The following is a 22842-nucleotide window of genomic DNA, read 5'->3' on the forward strand; positions in this document are numbered from 1 at the left end:
GTTCGAGTTTATAAATGTTTGGATGTCTGTAAAAATATGGTCTAATAATTTGTTTACGTTAATTATCAAAATTAAGGCATTCAAATAAGAAATGAATTCGTCACCAAGTTTGTTACGTGTTTGACAAAGTCTTTCGACGACTTGTGATATATTCCAATTACCTGTTTCTTTTGGTAGCCTATGGTTTCTTGTTCTAATTGTTATGAGTGGGAATAGTAAAAACTTTGGTGTGGAGTGAAGGTAGTTCTCATAACCGTAAGACGTTTTGAAACATTTATAAAATTGGCTCTTGCTTGTATGATCGATTTGTGAATACCATGTTGTTAGAAACAGGTCCTTTAATAATTTTCACTATTTCAAAGTGAGATAGCATTTAACCAATGGTATTCATCTACCATTGTCAGGCCTTCGTTGCACATTATCCGTACACAGTCACTACAGGTTAACTGGTGGATAGTTTCGTTTAGATGACATCGTTTTAGTTATGAGGCAATATATAAGTTTTAATAAATGTATAAACATCATGAACATCCTTTGGAATGTTCATCAAACATTCAAATTATCAAAGGTTCCTTGTTTACATTAACACTCTAACACATAAACAACTCTAAATAATAGGTAAATTAGGTGTGAACAACAAAATACCAATCGGCACGCTTCCTTTTAAAGGAAGGCCGAAAAGGACTAGGCCGATTTGGACAAGGCCGAAAAGGTAATTGGGCCGAGTTGACCCGACACCCGTTTGATGACACTGTAGCCAAAGAAACAGATTTTAGAGAAGTTCATATGACATGTGTCATGTGGTGATAAGACATCGATATCAAATTTACAAAAAAGGAACAAAAATCCGTACTGTATACGTCAGAACTAATGCCAGCTTAAAGTGTAAATGTGCTTTATTTGGAATGTGTCATTATTTTGATGAATAAATAAAGCTTTTTTTGTTAAGAACATATGCAATCTTATTAAATGTAGTATAATTATTATTAATTAAAAAAATCAGATCTTAAATGCATTTATAAGAATGGACAACGCATGAACACATTTGTTTGCCAATAATGTAATATTCTTTAGGAAAAAAATAGAGGGTTTTCTTACAAACGTCGACTGCATTTTAATTTACAAGAATTAATGCACCGGATTGCAACCTAGCTTTGTTTCCCCTGCCACTGTCATCTTCGCGTATGCAAAAACGGGATCTTTGTCAAGAATGACACAACTTATTCAGAGATTAGCCTATTTATTACCGGAATGCTTTGCCCTGAAATACCATACACATGTGCAACTATGAGAACTGAAATAGTTATTGCTAAAATGGAGAACTTAACCAATCCTGAATTTCTAAATCTCCAAAATTATTTCCTTACAGAGACGAGAGTTTTCCAGTCAACTTTCCGACGGCACATGGTTGACCGCAGAATGTAAAAGAGGACATGTACGTGGTATCCAACGAAGTTTCGACCATGTTTTCCTCACAAAAAGATTATCATACAAGTAGTCTGGACTTTGTTAAAAAGTAAGACAGTATCCAGACCTAGAGAGCTTTGGCTATTAAAAAGCACGTTCCATAACTAAGCATATACAATACTAGCTAGACAACATTATAACAATGTACTGTTTCGCGACAAACATCGTATCTTCTAACAAATACGTACCTGCTTCATACCCTTTCAATGCTAAAAGCGATGCGAAATATATGGAAGATACTCAAAGAAGTGCATCTTTAGAAGACAAATAGGATAACGTTTGTTCATAGACTTACAAACAGCTCCAGGGACATGTCAACGGCATACACTTGTTTTCGGCAACACGGTGATATCTGTATGTGAACAATGCAGGCTACAATACGTCAGCTTGTACAATCGTTGTTGAATTAAACAAATGATGTTTCAGTTCGAAATTTTGCCGACAACAGGAAGATGCTTTACGTTTTCCTACGGATTCCGTCTTCGTCTAAAATGAAATAGAACTAGTGAATGTGACTGGATAAACAATTATTTAAAAGTGTGTTTTCTATTTGTGTGGACATTTATGTCCCCTTCAAGGTCGCAGTCAATGTCATCTAATAACAACATTGATATTTGTGTTCAAAACTGTACACATGATCCAAACTTTGTTGCTATAGCTTCAACAATAAGAAAGTAGGTAAAAATAGGTAATTTGAGGACAACATTGATATTTGTTTTCAAAAATATACACATTGTCCAAATTTCATTGCCAGAGCTTCAAAAATAGCAAAGTATGTAAAATATCACAGTCAATGTCATCCAAGCACAACATTGATACTTGTTTTCAAAAGTAGGTCAAAAGGGGTCGGGCCAAATTTAATCCTAGGGCACAATTTAAAACAAAACTTGGTAGAGGGCCATCATATGATGCGACATAAGAAATATTAAATGCTGGGCCATGTGGTTTGAGAAGAAAGATGTTCAAAGCATTCCATATTTACTAGGTATATAGAAAACCTGCAAACCCCAGAGCGTGGCCAGTTCTGTCCCGAGTGGCATAATTTGGACACCATGGTGGATGACCACTGTACGATGCTACATTCAAACGATCAAGGTTTTGACCTAGCGGTTTCAGACAAAAATATTATTTTAATACAAGTCTGTTAAGTTACTTCTGACCCCCGGACATGGCCAATTTTGACCCAACAAATTTGATACAGGCCCACTATATGATGCTACATACAAAATATCAAGGTCTATTGGTTTCAGGCAAGAAGAGTTTCAAAGATTTCTCTTTATACGTCTAGATGAAACTTTTGAACTCCAGGTCGTTTGCTGTTTTGTCCCCAGGGGAATAATTTTAACAAATCTGATTGAGGACCACTGTATGGTGCTACATACAAAATATCAAGGGTCTGTGCCAAGCAGTTTCAGACAACAAGATTTTCAAACTTTGTGTAATTTAAGTCTATAGGAAACTTGCTACCACCAGGGCGAAGCCATTTTTCCCAGGGGCATTATTTGAACCAACTTGGTGGAGGACAACTGTTTAATGCAACATATACTATCAAGGTCTGTTCCTAGTGGTTTCAGAGAACAAGATTTTCTTTTTGAAAGACAAGAATATTTTCAAGGATTTCTCTATATAAGTTTGTAAGAAATTTATGACCCCCAAGTCGTGGCCAGTTTTGACCCCAAGAGGAATAATTTGAACAAACTTGGTAGACAACTAAACAATGTAATCCACCAAAAATCTATTCTTTAATATCTGGGCCTCTTGTTTTTTGTCAAGAAGATTTTTTAATGTTTTCCTTTCAGTTGCCATGCCAAACCAGATGGTTTAGGAAGAGCTATCATTTGAAGCAATTGTTGAATAAATGAGGGACGGACGAACGATGGGAAAAGCTCATCCTGTACATGTAGTGCTCAACTTAAAACACAAGACATACTTTTATTTTCCCATATTTTATTCATACTGGCAAATAAAAGTTACCAACTATAAACCAACATGTTGAAGAGCATAACCACAAATGGTGATGCTATTTAATAATATATAGGTTTACAAGAATTAGAGATGGAAAAGGCAGTGCTGAAAAAAAAAACAAGCATGCATTTTTATTATTTCATTTTCTGTCCATTCAAATGATACTTGGCTATTACATACAAGGTTATATGCATGACCAACAAAACAAAAAAGTAACCAATAGTGGATAAACTAAATTGAATTTCTTATTCTGAGTTGCAGTTGTGCAGTATAAAATACGAAAGTGGAGGAATGCTAGTAATTTGTAGAGTGATGGAAATTTGAAATTTGCCTGTTTTGAATGTCCGCTGCAAAATATAATAAGCTTGATGTTGGACATCATTTTACTGCATGCAACATCATTATCAGCACAAATCTGTGTATATCTTTTTGTCTGGTGTGAGTAAAAATGGATTTCTATATAATGACAATGATCTACTCACAGATCTATTTACAGTAACTGTTATTTACAGCCATTATTTTTTCATTGTAAATATATTTATCATTTATTATAATTATATATATATATACATAGTAAATTTCTTTCAGGATCTCAAAATAAAGTGACAAACTTTGACCACACACTTACTTTCCAATAATAAGCAATCCAATTCATTCAAAAGCAGTGTGGCATAACATAGCTTAAGAATATAATAAGTAGAAAGATACTATCTATACATCACAATGATTAACTGGCTCATCACATTGCAAACTTATGATGTCATAACTATAACAACCACAACACCCATATTGTCTTATATAATATGTAAATCATCTATAACAATTATTGCAATAAATAAAAGATAACAACAACAAATGTACAAACAATATAGATCACAATGTCATATCCGATAATATTCCATTTTTGTGTCAGATCAAAACATAATACAACATGGAGTTCATGACATAATAAGAATAAATTGAGGTAATCTAACAGTATAACACACACAACATGCATTCAGGGTCATATCTTTACATGTGCCATTATTCATTTGCACATAAATGCATTTGAAATGATCATTGGCTAAAAAATTATATCACATCTTATGACATACCCAATATCACGGACCTATAAACCATGGATTGGCAACTGCCCCATATCAGTTAAACGATAAGAAATAATAATTTACCCATAATCCTTAGCGCGCGCTCGGAAAATATCGGAAAATTCCGCCGAATCTCCAATTGGTGATTAACGGTGATCTTCGGTTATTTCCGCCAACTCTGCTAATAATGCCTTGTTCGTTATAGATTTAGTCATAATTAATAACTGTGATTTTAATCAGATTCCATTGGACTATTATCAACTCAAATGAAAGTACCGCGCATTTGAGTCAATTTTAATTAATGTTTTCCTACATGTATATATTCGGCCGATGTCGGACGTCTCGAAAATGACCACACGGTAAGATCTCGGAATGAAATCCCGCTGCACGCGTGAGTTTGAGATTATCGCATTAACACAGATGAGAGTTGCCAATCCATGGTTTATAGGTCCATGCCAATATATAGTCCCCATGTATGTATAGTTTTACTGTTCAGATTGTATATCATTTGATACTGGATGCATCAATCACTAATATTTGTGAAGATAAGAAATAACAACAACTTGTCATAATATTTGTACAGTATTTTGATTGCCACGTATATGCCAATTCTATTTTTGTTTGTAGCCAAATCTTTTAAATGAAGCAGAAAAAGTGTTAATTTGATTAAATATTTGTTTTTTTTTTGTTTGTAAAAATACACCATATTTTCTATTATGATTTCTGAAAACTAATAGCCATTGACTTCAGTTGTTACTGGCTGCATCAAAATATACTTTTTCAGTATAGACCAAGATTTTAAGGATTAATTGTTCGAGTATTGTGGTTCATCTGTGTACAAAAACATCAGTACAAGGTTAGTGAATTCTAAAGGACTTCATAATTATCCGTGCACTTACCAAATGTTTTCATACACGGATGAACGCACTTCAAAAGTTCCTTATTTGCTGAACATTTGCAATAATTCAACTACAACGCTGAAAAATAACACTTCGAAGACAATTGAGCCTAGTATAAATTAGGCTGCTTGAGCAGTGGCAGTGTCAATGAGGCCACAAGTTTCATCGATGTCACATGGAGTTTACATTGCAAAAATGTGCATTCATCTTAGACAGTACAATAATAGTGTATATATATATATAATCTTGGAAGTAAAATGGGGTTAACTCAATTTGTGACACTGATGTAATATTGAAATGAAATTCTTCATCTCATGATATTTGGTAGAACGTTTGTGGAAAAGATGGCCACCATGTCTTCAATGTCCATGTCCCCAGACCAGACTCGCAACACAAATGTGACCATACAGGAAAGCTTATATGAAAAAGGGTATGCATATCAAGCATGTAAATCGTAGCCTTAGTGCAAGAACTCAATATCTGCTTCTATTTCAATATGCACATATTTAGTTCTTGCATGAAGGTGATGAAATGAACATGTACAATAATCATTTGTACAGTCTAGACTGTTCACAATCAAAACTTTCAAAAGTCAATCATTTATCACATCTCACTCTCACACCACATCAAGAAATTTAACATTAACTATTACAGGTAAACATATATGGTTTGATCATTATGCAACTACATGATAATAAACTAATAACATTGAAAGTCTGAAATATATGAATATTTATCAAATGCAATTGACATGACACTGAGACTACCCCATATAAATAATTGAAGCTGTCATTGTACTACTGTTTGCAAATGAACTTTGCATTTGAAGTTGTTGGTGCATTGAATGGTCACCCTATTACATCAAGTGAATTCTGAATCAAGAGCAGCATCTATAGCCTGTCCATTTACTTTACACATCAAGGAAAATCGACGGCCCATGTCAGAGTTTCACATATCAAGGTGGGACTAACTACTAAGGGGTGGGCTCATACACCCGCAAAGGATCCATACATGTTTAGTTTGGATTGGTTTCACAACACTAAGCCAATGAAATCAACGCCCTAAATTATGCTGAAAATTGACTGTACTAAATCGTGCGGAACAAATTGACTGCCTCTTGTTTGCAAAAATGCTTTACCATCATGCTGTTTCTAGCTAATTAATGAGTACACATTGCTTCATTAATTTGCAAACAGTAGTAGCAATGTTGAGACTGTAAGACTGTGAAGTACCTTGACAAACAAAATTACACATTGACTTAAATGCTTATAGATTCCTTCCTTAAACACAATTGACAAGTCGCCAGTTGACAATCAAACAATCAGTTGCCCAATAATAGGAGTATGTATTGTAAATAAATATAAGCACATGGTTGCAATATCCAATGGATTAACTGGTAAACCTCCAACAAATGACCACCACATGTCACAATAATTGCTATAGCAACTGGTTCATTACAGACAGTAGACCTAATCTTATTCAAGCATCAAGTCAATTACTTGAGTATCTGTAATACTTGCAAGGAAATTAATGATCAATGTATCAGACAGCTTATGTATTGGACAATTCTGTTTTACTAGCCAGAATTTAAAACATCTAATAAGAAATTTTGTGAATATTGCCCATTTATGCTAATATTCTAAGCAAATCTACTAATTGTCTACTTTAACATAACTGTGTACAATTAATTGTCTGGTCTTAACATAAACATGTAGGTACATGTAAAAAAAGAGTCAAGAAAAATCGCTGCAAGGAAGTTTGATCAGTTTTCAGTTTGATAAATAGTAAGTGTTACACATACAATGCCCCAATCAGCAAGTGTTAAACATCTTGCTGTAAATGAATATGGAATCTTGTTTGTATGTAGATACATGCATGTCAAACAGTTTTGTCAGTACACAGGTGTATAGCAGAAAGATAGAAGAAAACTTATATATCAAATGTTCACTTTGTACAACATGTGACACTTATATTGGTAACAATGTTATAATTTTATGATGAATAATTTGAACACAACCAAATGAGAATTTAATATAATGAGTACTAATTGTTTCTAACATTGGCAACACATATGACAATCATACATCATCAAAGATTCCCTTGGGGGGAGCCCTGCCTGTAGGTCTGTGCGCTTTGGCCCGTGTGAACTGGGAGCTGGTCTGGTACCCTCCCACTGGATTTGGCGTGGTGTAAGAGCCCACAGACTCATCTCTAAAGTCTACGGGCTCTTCCTCGTTTATGAGCCCACTCTTATCATGAGTGCTCACACTTCTGGGCACAGTGTAGCTACCTGGAATGGGAGATATTCGTGGAAAATCTGTGTGTACATGTATAACAATGAAAACATGAATTTTACTACATTGTTTTCTAATATTTTACAACAAGAGGCCCAACAATAGATGCCAGTGCTCATCTGGTATGTTATGTTTTTAAGTTGAAAAGAGGCTTAGAACATGTCTCTGGCAACATGTGTACCAAGTTTCAAGGGAAAATCTTGATCAGCCTAAGATTTTTCAAGACAAAGATAGCATGATAAAAAAACATGTCTTTGTTCTAATTTTAACTCTGTGTATAACAGTAACATTACTACAATTACAGTATGTTGTTTAAAAAAGATTGTATTAGTATCCAACCTAGACAAAAAAAATGTGAATGATTATTTGTAAAAGTAGTAATATGTTAGCTACATAGGATATCATTTGGTATCAAGTTAGGCAAACTGCATACATGTGCTTTGAAGATATAATTTGTTATGAAGCAGAGGAAATGGTTAAGAATAGGTTAGGGAAACAGGATTTTACATCAGCTACAAGTAAGTCAAGGGTGGCGTGATCATCTTCTGCATGTATATGAACATTAGATTAAAGAATTTTGCTAGCATCTATTTGCTTTGTAGAAACCAGTACTGTTGTCCATACAAAGTCATGAGGAAGTTACCCTGGTGGGGATCAAACCCACAACCCCTTGGGCCGAGGCAGACATGTTTACCAACAAAACACTCTCACTCTGGATTAATTCAATGCTTGATTAAAATTGCAAAATATTTCTACTGCAAACTTACAACTATCCATGCTTTCAGCATCTATCTTTGCTAAAGAATGAGGAATTCAATATTATTCAAATGTGAATAAGAAGTATTAAATCAAGAATCTAAGGTTAAGCTTTGCTATAGCTTCATGTTAAATGAAATTTGTGTTAAAAGAAACATAAACTAGAACTAAAGTTGTACAGGTATCATATTAAGGGTTGAAAAGAATAGAAACTATATTTGAATACATGATAAATTTAAATGCCATGATATGAAATCACTGTTCACTGTAAAGAAATTTAGTGTGAAAGTATAAGGACTCATTATCCACATGTACAAAGGGAAATTTACCAAACATCACATGCATATTGTCCCCAGACCAGGGATCGTATTTACTATAAAAAAAATCCTTATCCTTACAAAGGCCTATTAAAGTGATTCCTTTTAGAACATTTGTTAATTGATTACATATTCCAACTGAGAGGCATACATACCTTGCCCTGTAGTGCCAGGCCTTATCTTGATGTCCTCTGACGACTCAAGCCTGTTACTCCGAGTGCTGGAGGAGGAATCACCAAACCGTGATGTCCACTCCCGACGTCTTTGCTCACTGTCAAGCTTACGGTCAAGACGACGACGCTCTATTGTGAGAAAATATGTAAGTTGTTATGACAGCTTGCATTACTGCTTTACTACAAGATCAATAAACCATAAAGACCCTTTACAAAAATGGCTATTTTTCTTAATTTATCAAGAGGCCATGTATGCCATATTTTGTAAGCCTTCTGAGTTGCTTTAGCACAAAAAACTACAGGATTTTGTCTCAACTGAAAAGCAATGTATTGAGCAGGTTTCTCAAAAAGAACGGGCTACCGGCCTAAACGGATGGTTCAAATGACATTAAGGTTGGTTAAAATCGAGCATATTATTTATTTTTTCAAAAACACACCTTTCTATTCTTGAAGCCCTACCTAGTCAGTTACATTTGTATTTGGAACAAAGCTTATTGAGAATTCCTAATGAGTATTGGTACGAACACTTTCCAGCAGGTAAGTACCGGTATATATAAGTTGAACACTGTGTACAAGACCGAACTTTACTTGTCCTGCGAGTTTTCATTGTTACTCGCATATGCACAAAAATATCATTATATGGACAAAATGTTTAATTAAGGGTGGAACAACTTACAATACACTTTTTTAACACATGCAGATGTTACACCCACAGCTGATGTTATTTCTCACACAAATGTATTCAGATCCATGTATCTTCAAAAATCAGAAAAATATCTCTATGAAAAAACTCTAGAGAGTGTCGGAAAACTACTCATCTAGTGGTATATTAATATTTTACTATTAATATTATTCACCTCCCACTAACGGGCTAAAACAAGAATCCAGGGGATTTCCCCCAACTCATGGGGATAAACCATGTACCATGTATAACAAATTTCTAATCAACATCTTTGATGCTATTTAGTAATGTTATTAAAGATTTCATACAATCAAGATGACAAAAAAACAGCAAACAACACTAAGGCTATAAAAAAATAACTTCTTCATTTGAAAAACAGAAAAGCTTAATGAAAAAAGCACCAAATATTTGTCACTTTATTGGTAAGAGTAAGTGTGTGTACCTCTTTTGACAATCTCCTTGCCCTCATCAACGAGTTCCTGTGTGAGGTCATCATCCCCAATGAACTGGTTGATGCCCAGGAAGTGGAGAATGCGGGAACCCAGACTGAAGTATGTGCAGATACACAGCAGCACAATCATGATCGGGAAGTAGATGTTGAACCCATCTGATATAATCGGGATCACGTCCATATGGCCCATTATCTGAAAGGAGAAATTATTTCAATATAAACACCAGGAAATTGATTGCCAGGTGATAATGTGTATGATATTTTTGTAAGTACAGCAAATGAACAACATTGAATGAAGTGACAACCAAGAGACAAAGGTCTCATTTCAAATAAAATCAAAATGCAACATTTTATTTAGATGAAAATCAAACATATTTAAAGTTTAATACTAGTATTTGAAAACTAAAAACTTCTTTTATTTAAAAAAAAAATATCACAGACTATTGTCACGCAGTTAAGTACCTGATCATATGACCTTAACTCCAATAAAATACCCCAACTTTAAACCTTATTCCAAAACAAAATGTTAGTAAATGTTTTCAGTACCATCAGTTGCTTAATTCCTTACAAAGTAGGAAATTAACCCAGACATTGACCAAGATATCCTGCACATGAAATTTGAAATATAAGATTAGAAACAACCGTTAGCCTTATCAATAGTGTTAGTATAAATTGAAACAATCTGTTCATAGCATGCAGAATTCCAAGTGACAAACCGGAAGATTTAGATGTTTATAGCCTTTGAATAGATTCTGAAAACATACACTAAAACCATGAGATAGTGGTTAGGTTATACATGTATGAGATAAAGTATATTTGACAAGGATGTCCACAAAGATGTACGAGATGCACCAACATAGGTTTTATCTTATAATTTATTAGATGTACAAAGGAACTGATATTTCAATTACATAAATTTAACTTAAAAAAAATACGGAAGTCAACAATATGTTTGTTTGCATACGCTGGAACAGATTATATTCAGCAGTGAGTCAGTCGGGAGTAGTTTTTTGTTTACTTTTTATAGAAATTGAGTAATGATTTATATTGAGCACAGCAATTGTTACATTTCCTATCACTATCGTGTCTGTCAAAGTTCATGTGGTTGTAATTCATGTAACTATCGAGTTTGTCAGTGCTGGGTTGTCATATAACGTAAACAGTCGTGTCCATCGGTGTCTCTGTTTTGTACCGGGTATTTCATTTCACTTCGGAGTCTGTTGGGGCTCCCATGGTCTGGTCATATCCAATTTCAATGCTCCTTTCGTCAATGTTTACTTCGTTGAATTTCATGAGACTGCCATCACCTGTTGGCCTTTTTCCATCGCACTACCATGTCTGTAAATTTTCCTGTCAGCATGCATCATAGTTTTGCAGAGTTTGTCTAGTCTCCTGAAGCCCATGTTGGCCTTTTTCATCGCACTACCATGTCTGCTAATTTTCCTATCAGGATGCATCATAGTTTTGCCATGTCTGTCTAGTCTCCTGAAGCCCATGTTGGCCTTTTTCATCACACTACCATGTCTGCTAATTTTCCTATCAGCATGCATCATAGTTTTGCCATGTCTGTCTAGTCTCCTGAAGCCCATGTTGGCCTTTTTCATCGCACTACCATGTCTGCTAATTTTCCTATCAGCATGCATCATAGTTTTGCAGAGTCTGTCTAGTCTCCTGAAGCCCATGTTGGCCTTTTTCATCGCACTACCATGTCTGTAAATTTTCCTATCAGCATGCATCATAGTTTTGCCATGTCTGTCTAGTCTCCTGAAGCCCATGTTGGCCTTTTTCATCGCACTATCATGTCTGCTAATTTTCCTATCAGCATGCATCATAGTTTTGCAGAGTCTGTCTAGTCTCCTGAAGCCCATGTTGGCCTTTTTCATCGCACTAGCATGTCTGCTAATTTTCCTATCAGCATGCATCATAGTTTTGCAGAGTCTGTCTAGTCTCCTGAAGCCCATGTTGGCCTTTTTCATCGCACTAGCATGTCTGCTAATTTTTCTATCAGCATGCATCATAGTTTTCCCATGTCTGTCTAGTCTCCTGAAGCCCATGTTGACCTTTTTCATCGTACTAGCATGTCTGCTAATTTTCCTATCAGCATGCATCATAGTTTTGCAGAGTCTGTCTAGTCTCCTGAAGCCCATGTTGGCCTTTTTCATCACACTACCATGTCTGCTAATTTTCCTATCAGGATGCATCATAGTTTTGCCATGTCTGTCTAGTCTCCTGAAGCCCATGTTGGCCTTTTTCATCGCACTAGCATGTCTGCTAATTTTCCTATCAGCATGCATCATAGTTTTGCCATGTCTGTCTAGTCTCCTGAAGCCCATGTTGGCCTTTTTCATCGCACTAGCATGTCTGCTAATTTTCCTATCAGCATGCATCATAGTTTTGCAGAGTCTGTCTAGTCTCCTGAAGTCCATGTTGGCCTTTTTCATCGCACTACCATGTTTGCTAATTTTCCTATCAGGATGCATCATAGTTTTGCCATGTCTGTCTAGTCTCCTGAAGCCCATGTTGGCCTTTTTCATCGCACTACCATGTCTGCTAATTTTCCTATCAGCATGCATCATAGTTTTCCCATGTCTGTCTAGTCTCCTGAAGCCCATGTTGGCCTTTTTCATCACACTACCATGTCTGCTAATTTTCCTATCAGGATGCATCATAGTTTTGCCATGTCTGTCTAGTCTCCTGAAGCCCATGTTGGCCTTTTTCATCACACTAGCATGTCTGCTAATTTTCCTGTCAGCATGCATCATAGTTTTGCAGAGTCTGTCTAGTCTCCTGAAGTCAATGTTGGCCTTTTTCATCGCACTACCATGTCTGCTAATTTTCCTATCAGCATGCATCATAGTTTTGCCATGTCTGTCTAGTCTCCTGAAGCCCATGTTGGCCTTTTTCATCGCACTACCATGTCTGCTAATTTTCCTATCAGCATGCATCATAGTTTTGCCATGTCTGTCTAGTCTCCTGAAGCCCATGTTGGCCTTTTTCATCGCACTAGCATGTCTGCTAATTTTCCTATCAGCATGCATCATAGTTTTGCAGAGTCTGTCTAGTCTCCTGAAACCCATGTTGGCCTTTTTCATCGCACTACCATGTCTGCTAATTTTCCTATCAGCATGCATCATAGTTTTCCCATGTCTGTCTAGTCTCCTGAAGCCCATGTTGGCCTTTTTCATCGCACTAGCATGTCTGCTAATTTTCCTATCAGCATGCATCATAGTTTTGCAGAGTCTGTCTAGTCTCCTGAAGCCCATGTTGGCCTTTTTCATCACACTACCATGTCTGCTAATTTTCCTATCAGGATGCATCATAGTTTTGTCATGTCTGTCTAGTCTCCTGAAGCCCATGTTGGCCTTTTTCATCGCACTAGCATGTCTGCTAATTTTCCTATCAGCATGCATCATAGTTTTGCAGAGTCTGTCTAGTCTCCTGAAACCCATGTTGGCCTTTTTCATCGCACTAGCATGTCTGCTAATTTTCCTATCAGCATGCATCATAGTTTTGCAGAGTCTGTCTAGTCTCCTGAAGTCCATGTTGGCCTTTTTCATCGCACTACCATGTCTGCTAATTTTCCTATCAGGATGCATCATAGTTTTGCAGAGTCTGTCTAGTCTCCTGAAGCCCATGTTGGCCTTTTTCATCGCACTACCATGTCTGCTAATTTTCCTATCAGCATGCATCATAGTTTTGCCATGTCTGTCTAGTCTCCTGAAGCCCATGTTGGCCTTTTTCATCGCACTACCATGTCTGCTAATTTTTCTATCAGCATGCATCATAGTTTTCCCATGTCTGTCTAGTCTCCTGAAGCCCATGTTGGCCTTTTTCATCGCACTACCATGTCTGCTAATTTTCCTATCAGCATGCATCATAGTTTTGCAGAGTCTGTCTAGTCTCCTGAAGTCCATGTTGGCCTTTTTCATCGCACTACCATGTCTGCTAATTTTCCTATCAGCATGCATCATAGTTTTGCAGAGTCTGTCTAGTCTCCTGAAGCCCATGTTGGCCTTTTTCATCGCACTACCATGTCTGCTAATTTTCCTATCAGCATGCATCATAGTTTTGCAGAGTCTGTCTAGTCTCCTGAAGCCCATGTTGGCCTTTTTCATCGCACTACCATGTCTGCTAATTTTCCTGTCAGCATGCATCATAGTTTTGCAGAGTCTGTCTAGTCTCCTGAAGCCCATGTTGGCCTTTTTCATCGCACTAGCATGTCTGCTAATTTTCCTGTCAGCATGCATCATAGTTTTGCAGAGTCTGTCTAGTCTCCTGAAGCCCATGTTGGCCTTTTTCATCGCACTAGCATGTCTGCTAATTTTCCTATCAGCATGCATCATAGTTTTGCAGAGTCTGTCTAGTCTCCTGAAGTCATGTTGGCCTTTTTCATCGCACTACCATGTCTGCTAATTTTCCTATCAGGATGCATCATAGTTTTGCCATGTCTGTCTAGTCTCCTGAAGCCCATGTTGGCCTTTTTCATCGCACTACCATGTCTGCTAATTTTCCTATCAGGATGCATCATAGTTTTGCCATGTCTGTCTAGTCTCCTGAAGCCCATGTTGGCCTTTTTCATCGCACTAGCATGTCTGCTAATTTTCCTATCAGCATGCATCATAGTTTTGCCATGTCTGTCTAGTCTCCTGAAGCCCATGTTGGCCTTTTTCATCGCACTAGCATGTCTGCTAATTTTCCTATCAGGATGCATCATAGTTTTCCCATGTCTGTCTAGTCTCCTGAAGCCCATGTTGGCCTTTTTCATCACACTAGCATGTCTGCTAATTTTCCTATCAGCATGCATCATAGTTTTGCAGAGTCTGTCTAGTCTCCTGAAGCCCATGTTGGCCTTTTTCATCACACTTCCATGTCTGCTAATTTTCCTATCAGCATGCATCATAGTTTTGCCATGTCTGTCTAGTCTCCTGAAGCCCATGTTGGCCTTTTTCATCGCACTACCATGTCTGCTAATTTTCCTATCAGCATGCATCATAGTTTTGCAGAGTCTGTCTAGTCTCCTGAAGCCCATGTTGGCCTTTTTCATCGCACTAGCATGTCTGCTAATTTTCCTATCAGGATGCATCATAGTTTTGCCATGTCTGTCTAGTCTCCTGAAGCCCATGTTGGCCTTTTTCATCGCACTAGCATGTCTGCTAATTTTCCTATCAGCATGCATCATAGTTTTGCCATGTCTGTCTAGTCTCCTGAAGCCCATGTTGGCCTTTTTCATCGCACTAGCATGTCTGCTAATTTTCCTATCAGGATGCATCATAGTTTTGCCATGTCTGTCTAGTCTCCTGAAGCCCATGTTGGCCTTTTTCATCACACTAGCATGTCTGCTAATTTTCCTATCAGGATGCATCATAGTTTTCCCATGTCTGTCTAGTCTCCTGAAGCCCATGTTGGCCTTTTTCATCGCACTACCATGTCTGCTAATTTTCCTATCAGCATGCATCATAGTTTTGCAGAGTCTGTCTAGTCTCCTGAAGCCCATGTTGGCCTTTTTCATCGCACTACCATGTCTGCTAATTTTCCTATCAGCATGCATCATAGTTTTGCCATGTCTGTCTAGTCTCCTGAAGCCCATGTTGGCCTTTTTCATCGCACTACCATGTCTGCTAATTTTCCTATCAGCATGCATCATAGTTTTGCAGAGTCTGTCTAGTCTCCTGAAGCCCATGTTGGCCTTTTTCATCGCACTAGCATGTCTGCTAATTTTCCTATCAGGATGCATCATAGTTTTGCCATGTCTGTCTAGTCTCCTGAAGCCCATGTTGGCCTTTTTCATCGCACTAGCATGTCTGCTAATTTTCCTATCAGCATGCATCATAGTTTTGCCATGTCTGTCTAGTCTCCTGAAGCCCATGTTGGCCTTTTTCATCGCACTAGCATGTCTGCTAATTTTCCTATCAGGATGCATCATAGTTTTGCCATGTCTGTCTAGTCTCCTGAAGCCCATGTTGGCCTTTTTCATCGCACTAGCATGTCTGCTAATTTTCCTATCAGGATGCATCATAGTTTTGCCATGTCTGTCTAGTCTCCTGAAGCCCATGTTGGCCTTTTTCATCGCACTACCATGTCTGCTAATTTTCCTATCAGCATGCATCATAGTTTTGCAGAGTCTGTCTAGTCTCCTGAAGCCCATGTTGGCCTTTTTCATCGCACTACCATGTCTGCTAATTTTCCTATCAGCATGCATCATAGTTTTCCCATGTCTGTCTAGTCTCCTGAAGCCCATGTTGGCCTTTTTCATCGCACTACCATGTCTGCTAATTTTCCTATCAGCATGCATCATAGTTTTGCCATGTCTGTCTAGTCTCCTGAAGCCCATGTTGGCCTTTTTCATCGCACTACCATGTCTGCTAATTTTCCTATCAGCATGCATCATAGTTTTGCAGAGTCTGTCTAGTCTCCTGAAGCCCATGTTGGCCTTTTTCATCGCACTAGCATGTCTGCTAATTTTCCTATCAGGATGCATCATAGTTTTGCCATGTCTGTCTAGTCTCCTGAAGCCCATGTTGGCCTTTTTCATCGCACTAGCATGTCTGCTAATTTTCCTATCAGCATGCATCATAGTTTTGCCATGTCTGTCTAGTCTCCTGAAGCCCATGTTGGCCTTTTTCATCGCACTAGCATGTCTGCTAATTTTCCTATCAGGATGCATCATAGTTTTGCCATGTCTGTCTAGTCTCCTGAAGCCCATGTTGGCCTTTTTCATCGCACTAGCATGTCTGCTAATTTTCCTATCAGGATGCATCATAGTTTTCCCATGTCTGTCTAGTCTCCTGAAGCCCATGTTGGCCTTTTTCATCGCACTACCATGTCTGCTAATTTTCCTATCAGCATGCATCATAGTTTTGCAGAGTCTGTCTAGTCTCCTGAAGCCCATGTTGGCCTTTTTCATCGCACTACCATGTCTGCTAATTTTCCTATCAGCATGCATCATAGTTTTGCCATGTCTGTCTAGTCTCCTGAAGCCCATGTTGGCCTTTTTCATCGCACTACCATGTCTGCTAATTTTCCTATCAGCATGCATCATAGTTTTGCAGAGTCTGTCTAGTCTCCTGAAGCCCATGTTGGCCTTTTTCATCGCACTAGCATGTCTGCTAATTTTCCTATCAGGATGCATCATAGTTTTGCCATGTCTGTCTAGTCTCCTGAAGCCCATGTTGGCCTTTTTCATCGCACTAGCATGTCTGCTAATTTTCCTATCAGCATGCATCATAGTTTTGCCATGTCTGTCTAGTCTCCTGAAGCCCATGTTGGCCTTTTTCATCGCACTAGCATGTCTGCTAATTTTCCTATCAGGATGCATCATAGTTTTGCCATGTCTGTCTAGTCTCCTGAAGCCCATGTTGGCCTTTTTCATCGCACTAGCATGTCTGCTAATTTTCCTATCAGGATGCATCATAGTTTTGCCATGTCTGTCTAGTCTCCTGAAGCCCATGTTGGCCTTTTTCATCGCACTACCATGTCTGCTAATTTTCCTATCAGCATGCATCATAGTTTTGCAGAGTCTGTCTAGTCTCCTGAAGCCCATGTTGGCCTTTTTCATCGCACTACCATGTCTGCTAATTTTCCTATCAGCATGCATCATAGTTTTCCCATGTCTGTCTAGTCTCCTGAAGCCCATGTTGGCCTTTTTCATCGCACTACCATGTCTGCTAATTTTCCTATCAGCATGCATCATAGTTTTGCAGAGTCTGTCTAGTCTCCTGAAGCCCATGTTGGCCTTTTTCATCGCACTAGCATGTCTGCTAATTTTCCTATCAGCATGCATCATAGTTTTCCCATGTCTGTCTAGTCTCCTGAAGCCCATGTTGGCCTTTTTCATCGCACTACCATGTCTGCTAATTTTCCTATCAGCATGCATCATAGTTTTGCAGAGTCTGTCTAGTCTCCTGAAGCCCATGTTGGCCTTTTTCATCGCACTAGCATGTCTGCTAATTTTCCTATCAGCATGCATCATAGTTTTGCAGAGTCTGTCTAGTCTCCTGAAGCCCATGTTGGCCTTTTTCATCGCACTACCATGTCTGCTAATTTTCCTATCAGCATGCATCATAGTTTTCCCATGTCTGTCTAGTCTCCTGAAGCCCATGTTGGTCTTTTTCATCGCACTAGCATGTCTGCTAATTTTCCTATCAGCATGCATCATAGTTTTGCAGAGTCTGTCTAGTCTCCTGAAGCCCATGTTGGCCTTTTTCATCACACTACCATGTCTGCTAATTTTCCTATCAGGATGCATCATAGTTTTGTCATGTCTGTCTAGTCTCCTGAAGCCCATGTTGGCCTTTTTCATCGCACTAGCATGTCTGCTAATTTTCCTATCAGCATGCATCATAGTTTTGCAGAGTCTGTCTAGTCTCCTGAAACCCATGTTGGCCTTTTTCATCGCACTAGCATGTCTGCTAATTTTCCTATCAGCATGCATCATAGTTTTGCAGAGTCTGTCTAGTCTCCTGAAGTCCATGTTGGCCTTTTTCATCGCACTACCATGTCTGCTAATTTTCCTATCAGGATGCATCATAGTTTTGCAGAGTCTGTCTAGTCTCCTGAAGCCCATGTTGGCCTTTTTCATCGCACTACCATGTCTGCTAATTTTCCTATCAGCATGCATCATAGTTTTGCAGAGTCTGTCTAGTCTCCTGAAGCCCATGTTGGCCTTTTTCATCGCACTACCATGTCTGCTAATTTTTCTATCAGCATGCATCATAGTTTTCCCATGTCTGTCTAGTCTCCTGAAGCCCATGTTGGCCTTTTTCATCGCACTACCATGTCTGCTAATTTTCCTATCAGCATGCATCATAGTTTTGCAGAGTCTGTCTAGTCTCCTGAAGTCCATGTTGGCCTTTTTCATCGCACTACCATGTCTGCTAATTTTCCTATCAGCATGCATCATAGTTTTGCAGAGTCTGTCTAGTCTCCTGAAGCCCATGTTGGCCTTTTTCATCGCACTACCATGTCTGCTAATTTTCCTATCAGCATGCATCATAGTTTTGCAGAGTCTGTCTAGTCTCCTGAAGCCCATGTTGGCCTTTTTCATCGCACTACCATGTCTGCTAATTTTCCTGTCAGCATGCATCATAGTTTTGCAGAGTCTGTCTAGTCTCCTGAAGCCCATGTTGGCCTTTTTCATCGCACTAGCATGTCTGCTAATTTTCCTGTCAGCATGCATCATAGTTTTGCAGAGTCTGTCTAGTCTCCTGAAGCCCATGTTGGCCTTTTTCATCGCACTAGCATGTCTGCTAATTTTCCTATCAGCATGCATCATAGTTTTGCAGAGTCTGTCTAGTCTCCTGAAGTCATGTTGGCCTTTTTCATCGCACTACCATGTCTGCTAATTTTCCTATCAGGATGCATCATAGTTTTGCCATGTCTGTCTAGTCTCCTGAAGCCCATGTTGGCCTTTTTCATCGCACTACCATGTCTGCTAATTTTCCTATCAGGATGCATCATAGTTTTGCCATGTCTGTCTAGTCTCCTGAAGCCCATGTTGGCCTTTTTCATCGCACTAGCATGTCTGCTAATTTTCCTATCAGCATGCATCATAGTTTTGCAGAGTCTGTCTAGTCTCCTGAAGCCCATGTTGGCCTTTTTCATCGCACTAGCATGTCTGCTAATTTTCCTATCAGGATGCATCATAGTTTTCCCATGTCTGTCTAGTCTCCTGAAGCCCATGTTGGCCTTTTTCATCGCACTACCATGTCTGCTAATTTTCCTATCAGCATGCATCATAGTTTTGCAGAGTCTGTCTAGTCTCCTGAAGCCCATGTTGGCCTTTTTCATCCCACTTCCATGTCTGCTAATTTTCCTATCAGCATGCATCATAGTTTTGCCATGTCTGTCTAGTCTCCTGAAGCCCATGTTGGCCTTTTTCATCGCACTACCATGTCTGCTAATTTTCCTATCAGCATGCATCATAGTTTTGCAGAGTCTGTCTAGTCTCCTGAAGCCCATGTTGGCCTTTTTCATCGCACTAGCATGTCTGCTAATTTTCCTATCAGGATGCATCATAGTTTTGCCATGTCTGTCTAGTCTCCTGAAGCCCATGTTGGCCTTTTTCATCGCACTAGCATGTCTGCTAATTTTCCTATCAGCATGCATCATAGTTTTGCCATGTCTGTCTAGTCTCCTGAAGCCCATGTTGGCCTTTTTCATCGCACTAGCATGTCTGCTAATTTTCCTATCAGGATGCATCATAGTTTTGCCATGTCTGTCTAGTCTCCTGAAGCCCATGTTGGCCTTTTTCATCGCACTAGCATGTCTGCTAATTTTCCTATCAGGATGCATCATAGTTTTCCCATGTCTGTCTAGTCTCCTGAAGCCCATGTTGGCCTTTTTCATCGCACTACCATGTCTGCTAATTTTCCTATCAGCATGCATCATAGTTTTGCAGAGTCTGTCTAGTCTCCTGAAGCCCATGTTGGCCTTTTTCATCGCACTACCATGTCTGCTAATTTTCCTATCAGCATGCATCATAGTTTTGCCATGTCTGTCTAGTCTCCTGAAGCCCATGTTGGCCTTTTTCATCGCACTACCATGTCTGCTAATTTTCCTATCAGCATGCATCATAGTTTTGCAGAGTCTGTCTAGTCTCCTGAAGCCCATGTTGGCCTTTTTCATCGCACTAGCATGTCTGCTAATTTTCCTATCAGGATGCATCATAGTTTTGCCATGTCTGTCTAGTCTCCTGAAGCCCATGTTGGCCTTTTTCATCGCACTAGCATGTCTGCTAATTTTCCTATCAGCATGCATCATAGTTTTGCCATGTCTGTCTAGTCTCCTGAAGCCCATGTTGGCCTTTTTCATCGCACTAGCATGTCTGCTAATTTTCCTATCAGGATGCATCATAGTTTTGCCATGTCTGTCTAGTCTCCTGAAGCCCATGTTGGCCTTTTTCATCGCACTAGCATGTCTGCTAATTTTCCTATCAGGATGCATCATAGTTTTGCCATGTCTGTCTAGTCTCCTGAAGCCCATGTTGGCCTTTTTCATCGCACTACCATGTCTGCTAATTTTCCTATCAGCATGCATCATAGTTTTGCAGAGTCTGTCTAGTCTCCTGAAGCCCATGTTGGCCTTTTTCATCGCACTACCATGTCTGCTAATTTTCCTATCAGCATGCATCATAGTTTTCCCATGTCTGTCTAGTCTCCTGAAGCCCATGTTGGCCTTTTTCATCACACTACCATGTCTGCTAATTTTCCTATCAGCATGCATCATAGTTTTGCAGAGTCTGTCTAGTCTCCTGAAGCCCATGTTGGCCTTTTTCATCGCACTAGCATGTCTGCTAATTTTCCTATCAGCATGCATCATAGTTTTCCCATGTCTGTCTAGTCTCCTGAAGCCCATGTTGGCCTTTTTCATCGCACTACCATGTCTGCTAATTTTCCTATCAGCATGCATCATAGTTTTGCAGAGTCTGTCTAGTCTCCTGAAGCCCATGTTGGCCTTTTTCATCGCACTAGCATGTCTGCTAATTTTCCTATCAGGATGCATCATAGTTTTGCCATGTCTGTCTAGTCTCCTGAAGCCCATGTTGGCCTTTTTCATCGCACTACCATGTCTGCTAATTTTCCTATCAGCATGCATCATAGTTTTGCAGAGTCTGTCTAGTCTCCTGAAGCCCATGTTGGCCTTTTTCATCGCACTACCATGTCTGCTAATTTTCCTATCAGCATGCATCATAGTTTTCCCATGTCTGTCTAGTCTCCTGAAGCCCATGTTGGCCTTTTTCATCGCACTACCATGTCTGCTAATTTTCCTATCAGCATGCATCATAGTTTTGCAGAGTCTGTCTAGTCTCCTGAAGCCCATGTTGGCCTTTTTCATCGCACTAGCATGTCTGCTAATTTTCCTATCAGGATGCATCATAGTTTTGCCATGTCTGTCTAGTCTCCTGAAGCCCATGTTGGCCTTTTTCATCGCACTACCATGTCTGCTAATTTTCCTATCAGCATGCATCATAGTTTTGCCATGTCTGTCTAGTCTCCTGAAGCCCATGTTGGCCTTTTTCATCGCACTACCATGTCTGCTAATTTTCCTATCAGCATGCATCATAGTTTTGCAGAGTCTGTCTAGTCTCCTGAAGCCCATGTTGGCCTTTTTCATCGCACTAGCATGTCTGCTAATTTTCTTATCAGCATGCATCATAGTTTTCCCATGTCTGTCTAGTCTCCTGAAGCCCATGTTGGCCTTTTTCATCGCACTAGCATGTCTGCTAATTTTCCTATCAGCATGCATCATAGTTTTGCAGAGTCTGTCTAGTCTCAAGCCACCGTCAGCATTTTTCATATCACTGCTGTGTTAGTTGATGCTTGGATCATCGTCCTCAGTGTACTTTGTCATTTTTGTATTCTTGTATTCGTCCATTACACTTCTTTCATTTGACACTGACTCTATGTTTTTAATCATCTGTTAAGTTCCATGATAAAATATTATTGTCTGCAGATGATAATAGTTTTCAATTTAAGCTTTCAGAAGTAAATGTATATATTTGCTTCAACTTTAATTTTAAGGCTAACCGTAGAATACAAGTTTAAATGGAACTTGTCATGCATATCATATAAATTGTGTACAATATCACTCATTTCTTTTATATTGATGAGCACAATTTCGCACAAATAAATAATCTTACTTGAGGGGTCAAAACTATTTTTTAATCATTTGGTCAAGCCACTGCCAACAAACAAGGATGGACTCAAGGTACAATATGAGATTATGTCAGATTCTTAAAGATGCACTCTTACTTCC

The 22842-nt window shown here is 38.8% G+C and overlaps 1 protein-coding gene across 3 annotated transcripts in view; it reads right to left on the reverse strand.

Moving 5' to 3' along the window:
* Positions 1-3403: 3403 nt before the first annotated feature.
* Positions 3404-22842, reverse strand: part of LOC128213798 (G-protein coupled receptor-associated protein LMBRD2-like) — a 41290-nt gene continuing 21851 nt past the window's right edge. For 2 of the 3 annotated variants that reach the window (XM_052919856.1, XM_052919854.1), the window contains exons 11-14: positions 10081-10282; positions 8939-9085; positions 8478-8507; positions 3404-7706 (exon numbers count right to left, since the gene is read on the reverse strand). In XM_052919856.1, coding sequence (XP_052775816.1) covers positions 7495-7706; positions 8478-8507; positions 8939-9085; positions 10081-10282 — 591 coding nt within the window. In that variant the 3' untranslated portion in view covers positions 3404-7494. The remainder of the gene's footprint in view (positions 7707-8477; positions 8508-8938; positions 9086-10080; positions 10283-22842) is intronic. The other variant, XM_052919857.1, reaches the window with a different exon arrangement.

The sequence above is a fragment of the Mya arenaria genome, chromosome 13 (assembly GCF_026914265.1).
Source record: "Mya arenaria isolate MELC-2E11 chromosome 13, ASM2691426v1".
Taxonomy (NCBI): Eukaryota; Metazoa; Mollusca; class Bivalvia; order Myida; family Myidae; genus Mya; species Mya arenaria.